A 7,564-nucleotide genomic window follows, 5' to 3' on the forward strand; every position below is an offset into this window, starting at 1 on the left:
TCCGATTGGCTCTTGGGTGAAGGCATCGGTGAGAAAGCTCTGGAAGGATCGAGAGGCGGTGGTGACGGTAGTGAGTCAGTCGTCGCTGATTGGTAGGGAGTGAGGTCACCTTGTTGCTAAGGTTTTCTTCCTCAGAAAAGAAGATTCCGAGAAGGGGCGGGGCAGGAGGAGCGTGGTGCGCATGGCAAAAGAGGGAGGTCGCCTGAGAGATTGCTGTCGCTGTGGCGAAAAGGGCAGAATGGAATATTTTGGGGTTCTTAAAGCTGTATAATAGATATTGTAAAAATAAAGAGAGTTAGAAACAGGCATCAACATCTCATGGGAATGAGGACACAGACTTCCATTTCCAGTTTTCTCCCCGCCATGCACACCACTTTTTGCCCTGTGAGGGATATTTTGCTCCCCTCAGAAGCCACAATCTCTTTGTTTTAGCGCTTTTCCATTTTGCTGGGAGTTGGAAGGCTTTTTTCTGCCCGAGCACGCCTAGGATTGCATGACTTTACACAACCTTGTAGGCAACAGGGCTTCGCGGCAGAGTGTGTGTGGGGAGGAGGGGCCCCTAGTGGCCTACAGTTCCCATCAGCCACAGCCCACCACCCACAGAGACGGGAATCGCAGGCTGTGCTATCTGCAGCCCGCACCCATTGCTCTGCTGCCCAACAACACCCCTAAACAAATACAATTATGTGTTTGGGTCATTTTTGCAGATGGAGCCGTTTTCCAAGATATTCTGGTGCCCAAAGACAAATGCTTGAAACTAGCCGTACCAGAGACACGATCTGGGACGCCAAAACTAGATTATTACTCTAAATGCACAAGCACACATATGAATGTCATGTGGGTGTTGGCACAACTTCATTAAACACCCCAGCTAGTTGCCAAGCTGGCTGGGGAAGGCTGGGTTTGTGGTGTTTTTAGGTCAAGACCATTACAGGAGATGGCAGGCCCGTGTCCCACCCGGGTCCCTCCGAGGATGACTCAGCCTGTGCTGAAATAGCACGAAGCCGGCAGGAAATTCAAGCTGGCTTTTGGCAGGAAATGACGGCCGGGCCACGCGGTGATCTCCTCCCATGAAATTAATATTTGGGCCGGACAGGAGTCCTGCTAAACACCTGAGCTGTGGCGGACCACTGGCCTGCCTGCAGCACCGGCCTGATTAGGCAGTAAATTTTGCAACATGGTGGCATTAACGATGCAATTTATTCCGGCATTTCCTGTGGCTATGATTCCTTGAGGAGGAATCTCACAGGATGCCGATGTCTGTCATACTCCAGGCTAACTGAGGGCTGCACCTGTAAGAAAATAGCTTGTGCGGGCTTTAATGAATGACCCCGTGCCATTTTAGATAGTAAATAGCCCGCTGGGGGTGGTGGGCCTTCCGTTCTTTCTAAACTTGCAAGGGAGGGTGTTGGCAGGGGCTGTGTTCACACATAACATGCAGGATCCCATCTTGGGTCCTGGGTTCAGGCACGCAGGCGGTTTCTAGGCTCCCCATTCTCTCCAATTGGCAGCACATTTACTATCAAGCCATGGTGAAGGGTGGAAACCTTACAACAAACCACCGTTTCATGGCAGCCGTGTTTCAGCACGGATGCTGGGTTCACATGTAACAGTAAGCATGGCTGTATAATTTCCAGCATGGCCTTATTTTTATTTTTATTAATTGTTAGGAACATTTTAATCCCGTTCTTTACAACAGCTTGTCGATATGTGTGAATACAGGCAGTGAAGATTATGCCTTTCTTTAGCAACTTCTGTGTTTTCTCTCCTGCACACACAAAAAACCCAATTCTTGAACTTCTAAGTAGAAGAAGAGCTTTCATTATTGTTTTTATTGTGCATTTCTATCCAGGGTTTTAGTTTTGCTCTTGGGGGTACCCCAAAATAGTCTCAACAGTTCTCCTGTGCTCCATTTTCCTCACAACAACGGATTGTGAGGTGGGTTAGGCTGAGAGTCCACAACTACCCAAGGAATTTCCTAGCCAAGTGGGGAGAAGGGCCCGGATTCCCCTCATCCCCAGTACAGCCACCTAACCACCATACTGGTTCCCCATTGCATCCCATTAAAGTTTGAGGACCCTAGAAATGATCCAGTGAATGTTGAATCGATGATGTTTCACAACATACTAGAGGTTACAGTTGTTGCCGTATCATTGGAAAACTCTGGAAAGCCTTTCCTTTTATATATTATCACGTTTGTTTTAGCCGTCCAAATCCCTGGAAAACATCAGCTGACTCCAACTGTGCAGATCTTATGACCAACTTGTGTAGCTGCATTTATGTTTCCCAGAAAGACCCAGGACAGCAAAGGACCCAGCCTGAAGGGGGTTATGGTAAAAGAATCTGTTTTTCGAAACTGTCCTGCATGTTACAGAAAAAATCCTGCACTTTGTACTCAAGGAAGGCAGGCAGTGCCGACTGCAAATCTTTTCTGAGCAATATGAAAAACACATCTTTTCTAAGGTGTTCTTGCTTTCCTGAGAAAAACAGTTCAGAAAATACCCAGGAAGATCTTGTTTTCCTGTTGTTCACACACAAGCAGGGCCCCGACATCTCATTGTGTCTCCAAAGCATGAGTTGACGCCAACGGGAAGATGTTTTTCTTGGCTTAAAAAGCCAGGGGTAATATTCAAGGGGGTTATCATCTGCGCAGCAAAGGGACCTCCTTTCCCTGCACGCAGCACCAAATGCCCCAACCTGGAGCTCAGCCGGGTTTGTGCATCCCACATGGGTAAACCATATTTAGTATCTGAATATTTTTTTAAAAATTGCTTTGTCCCCGTCACTTGGGCAACATTCAAAGTGCTGTACATTTGAAACAGACCGAAGCTGAGTTCAGAATATGATCTGACTGCCTGGAATTGCCTGCTGAGAACTGAGCTCGTTGACATGCCCAAACAAGGGACCAGAGTGAATCACAAAAATAACTGCTAAATGAAACCAGAATTCTTCTAAAGCTTGCGCACTCCAGTAAAAGGAATGTACAAAAAAGAGCAAATGCAGGCTGCCCTGAAAATTGAAGGGTGGGTTTTTAAAATCTATATATTTTGGAATGACTGAGGGCAAAAGAAGGGGATGGCAGAGGATGAGGTGGCTGGATGGGGTCACTGGGGCAGCGGGTGTGGGCTTGGGAGGACTTCAAGGGCTGGTGGAGGACAGGGGAGCCTGGAGGAACGTTGTCCATGGGGTCGTGATGGGTCAGGCACGACTTTACGACCGAACAACAAATAATTATATTTTGATCATCAAATTATACGAGAACACTTTGCAGCAGTTCATGGGCTCATAACTGCATCCATGTTATTGGACTGTTGGCCGCCTGTCCTGTTTGTGGGATCCTGCGAGCAGCTGGTTGGCCATTCTGTGCACGGAGCGCTGGAGGAGATGGACCTCTGGCCTGATCATCCACAGGCTGCTTCGGTCCTTGTGATCTGCCCCTCTTCTTCACCACTACAGCCTGCTTCCCACTCTAGCCCAGAAAACAGGCGGTGAGAGGGAAGAACTGGAGATCGCTATGGTAGTCGCTATGAGGAGCAAAAGCGGCTGGCGGCGTTAGTGTGGAGAAGGTGGGCTCACGGGGGAGAGGGTGCATGGAAGGCATCTGGCCCAGGGGCCCCCCAAAACCTCCAGGTATGGCTTCTTGACCAAGAAGACACCGATGGCACGCAGGTGCGTCGAACAGATGGGTGCCCATGCGTCCCAGGTTCCTTTCTTCCGCCAGCGGAGCCAGATCAGTCCTGGGGACAGGCTCCTCCAGCAGGAATGCCAGCTCCGTGCTTAATGGTGCAACTGCTCTTCATTTCAGTGGCACTAACATGGGCGGGAGACATCTGCTCCAGTGCCCTTTGATACCAATCAGTCTGAGTCACCGAATGGGCAGGCATCCCAGGAACTGTTCTGCTGAGTCACAGTCCCACACGCCTCTTAAAGCTCTCACCCAAGCTCATGGCACCACGTACTTTTGGTCCTGAAGGACGGAGCCATGGCTTATCCTTCTCAGAATGACCTTTGAATGTCACATGATAACTGGAAAATATTTTACAACTTGTTGGCTGTTTGGTCTTCCAGAGATCTAAAGACCTGCAAAACAACACAGAAAAAATGCCAGTGGACCCCTCGAATTAAGTCCCACCTGATGGGGTTTTGTTCTGCTGAGCACGCCACCTTGCAAAGACTGGGGCAGGATCACAGGGTGCCCAGCATGACCCCAACAGTGTTTCGAGATTAAAGGGTCTTCTTGTTGAGTTCAGTGGAAGTTACTCCCCGGTCAGAATAAATAGGGTCATGCCTCAGTGAGAAACGTACTTCCTTTTCTTGAGTGGAAATGCCCCAGGCTGCCTCTCGGTGCCCCAGGAAGGAGAGGCAAAGGTGAAGAAAGAGCTGGCCCAATTTATTGGGATCGGAAAATGTTATGTTGGCAAAACATACACCAGAAGCATAGGCAAAAATGAGGGAGAAGGAAAGAGAAGTTGGAGCATCAGAGGGTTATGAGGTTAAATTCCATGAGCAGGGCAAGGCCATAAAACCCTTGAGGAGCACCCAGCTTCCTCTCCTGGTATAAGCAGAAATACAAACAAGTTTGACCAGCTGAGCTGACATGCAGAAGGTTTCAATCTTGATGTTCGCTGCTGAACAGGTCTGGGTGTGAACCGGAATTTGCCAGTATGGACAAGGTGAAAATGGAGTGACTCGTCCTTGGAATTAAATTACCAGGATGCATTTAGAACAAGGCAGAAAGTGCTTACCAATCTCTCCTTCTTTGGTGTTAAACCAAGGGTTGCCAAACTAGGATTTGTTCTTTTAGGATAACCTGTATTTATCTATACTTTGCAAAGCAAATGTTAACCAGGGGAGGAATTTGCTTTCTGGGCTGGGTTCTCTCCACCGCTGCTTGGGAAGGAGCCCTCCAGTTCTCTCAGAAGGTGTTGTTACCCTTGAGGCTGAAATCGTAATGTCATGCCACACGTTGTATAAACTGGGGCGGTGCTGGGGAAGATCCAAGATGTGGGCCCAATGGAGGAGGAAAGAAAAGGACAAGTTTAAAGGGACCTGTCTCCTAAGGATACCCATATTTGCCAAAAGGGAGGTACAGACAGAGGAGAGGTTTTGATTTCAGGGGAAAACCTCAGGTGGAGAGATTCAGAAGGGTGTGGGCCGAAAGGAGCCCAGGCTGTGGAGATTGGCAGGGCTCACGCCAGGGCCGCCCAGCGATCCAGGGGCCCCGGTGAAAGATCCGGGGCCCTCCCTAGCGTTTTGTTCTCTGACATTACTGCTGCTCCTACGCGCAAGACTAGAAGGGAGATGTTTTTAACAGGCATGCATATCTGAGCCCTTCCGGGTATTCACTTGGAATTATGGACACGGGGAATAAATGGCGGGCTCTGGATGGGTGGATCAGATTTCCTCCAGCAGGGATGAATTCCCCGCTCGACCTTTGCTGTGCCAGCTGGCGCCACCCCCTGGCAACCCCATTACATTTGAAGTGCCGTGTTGGGACGCCACTCCAGCATCTAGGCTCAAGAGGAAGCAATTGAGGCATGCTCAGGAGCTCTTTTGCTTGGCCATGGCCATGCCCTGCCATTCAAAACTGGCTCTGGGGCTGAGCTGAGCAACTCTTCCGAAGGCAGGCACTCAAATAACTAATTATGCTCCGTGCTTCAACTGAAGGGCTCACGATATCCGGTTCCGCTCAACAGGAGTGACCTCAAGAGCCACTCCACATGTCTCTGGAAGTTCACACTGCCAAAGCGTGTGTGGACACCTTCTAAAAACAGCTGGGACTGCGTGTGTCATCCATGACACCTGCGGTTGAGTCACGGGAATCCTTTTTTAGAACACCTTGGTAACCTAAGAGGATAGAAGTGTCCCACAGCTCCCCCTTTCAGGATGACACTGGCAATTTTAGTAGTGGAGGCCCAGGGCAATTCCTGGTGGGCGGCTTAGCAGGTCCCCTAATGGTCAGGAACCGAAGGAAAACACCATCTTCTCCTTCTCTTCCCGAGAGCACCAGAAAAGGCATAGAACAGAACTTCATCCGTGACTTTTTCGAGTACATCCGGGTGGAGAAGCCTGGACGACGTAGATTAAGCCCGTTGGACTTCTTTCAGCCAGAGGGTTGAAAGCCCTTTTGCATCCGCTCTCTGCTTTCCTGAGCTGGGGGCAGGGCTAAAAGCAAAGCAGGGCAAAAATCCCCCAAAGATGGCTGAACTTTAGCTTAAGGATCTTGCTGCCGAGAGCGACATTTTCAGAGAGGTGTTTGGACGGTTTGAAACTGCAGGGGGAAGGGGGCCTGGCCCTCCCTGGAACCACAAGGGGAGGGGCCGTGGGGACCACAGGGGGGCAGATGCCACTGATGGGCTGGAGGTGCTGCGGCCGAGACAGGTGGCGCCTTGCTATGGACTGGACCAAAGGCCCACCCAGCCCAGCATGCTGCTCACCTGGCCCACCAGGGGCTCCCAAGCAACAGTGGCCCTAACCCTAACCCACGTTCCTCAGCAACTGGAGTATCTGAGCACATCACTTCTGTGACTGGAGGCTTCACACAGCCGGGAGTTAGTCAACCCACCCCTTTAAAAGCCCAGTTCCTGGGCTGCTGTCCTTTTTCTTTGCCCGAATTTCCTGGCCCTGCTGGATCCTGCTCGCACAAATCCAGCCCCGGCTCCCAGGGCAACTGATCGGAGGGCACCGAGCAGCCACGGCAGTCCTCCTCCTCTTCCTCCTCCGTGATTTTTGGGTGGTTAAGAAAAAGCAGGGCAGGAGAGGCTGTGGAAGAACCCGGGTGGGCACGGGGGGAAAACGTTGCCGTTTGGACTCCGTGCCGCATCCACTGCAGGAGGCCAAGCGGCGGGACGGGGGACCCGTGTCCGGCGCACCCCACGGCCGAGCTGGAGCGGGGCCCGGAGCCCGCTGGGCTGTTAGCTGGACGGGGGATGCGGGGAGCTGCAGCCCGCCACATCCGCACGGCATCAGGCAGGTGGGGAGGACCGCACCGCTGGTCCCAGGCGGGGGGCTCCCGGTGCAGCCCACCAGAGGGGAGATTGGGTGGGGACACCTGACAGGGCTGCGAGGCCAAGAGGGCCTCTCGGGCTCTCTCCAGAATCCTGTGCAGGAGCCCCGGGGAAAGCGCGCCGGGACGTGGAGCCATCGCCGCCCGGCCTGCGCGCCACGCAGAGCTCGGGGAAGCTGGAGGCCGGCTCGCCCGGGGGCGCCCGTCCCACTTGCCGCAGGAGGGGCGCCGGCTCGCTGTGACGGGGGCGCGCCTCCTCCTCCACGGGGGTCGCCCGCAACTCGAGGGGCTCCAGCTGCCCCTGGCCGCTTAGCCCCGGGAAGGCCCGACACGGCCGCCCCGAGGCCAGGGGCCCGTGCACGCGAGCCGGGCCCGTGCAGACGCGACGCGCGCCGCCGCCCTCCCTTTCTGCCCGCCGCCGCGCAGCATCTCCCCGCGGCCGGACGCGGAGGGGCGGCCTTGCGCAGGGAACGCGCGCCGGCCGAGGCCGCTCTGCTGGCGGCCGTCGCCGGGGGCAGCCGGGCCCGCCCCCGCCTCCTCCACGTGGCGCCGGTCGCA

The 7,564-nt window shown here is 53.2% G+C and overlaps 1 protein-coding gene across 1 annotated transcript in view; it reads left to right on the forward strand.

Moving 5' to 3' along the window:
- The first annotated feature begins 5,954 nt into the window (after positions 1-5,954).
- Positions 5,955-7,564, forward strand: part of CENPV (centromere protein V) — a 5,440-nt gene continuing 3,830 nt past the window's right edge. The window contains exons 1-2 of the mRNA XM_044430410.1: positions 5,955-6,059; positions 6,833-6,973. Of these exons, the coding sequence (XP_044286345.1) occupies positions 5,955-6,059; positions 6,833-6,973 (246 nt within the window). The remainder of the gene's footprint in view (positions 6,060-6,832; positions 6,974-7,564) is intronic.

Source organism: Varanus komodoensis, unplaced genomic scaffold (assembly GCF_004798865.1).
Source record: "Varanus komodoensis strain SLA01 unplaced genomic scaffold, ASM479886v1 scaffold20_1, whole genome shotgun sequence".
In the NCBI taxonomy this organism is placed as follows: Eukaryota; Metazoa; Chordata; class Lepidosauria; order Squamata; family Varanidae; genus Varanus; species Varanus komodoensis.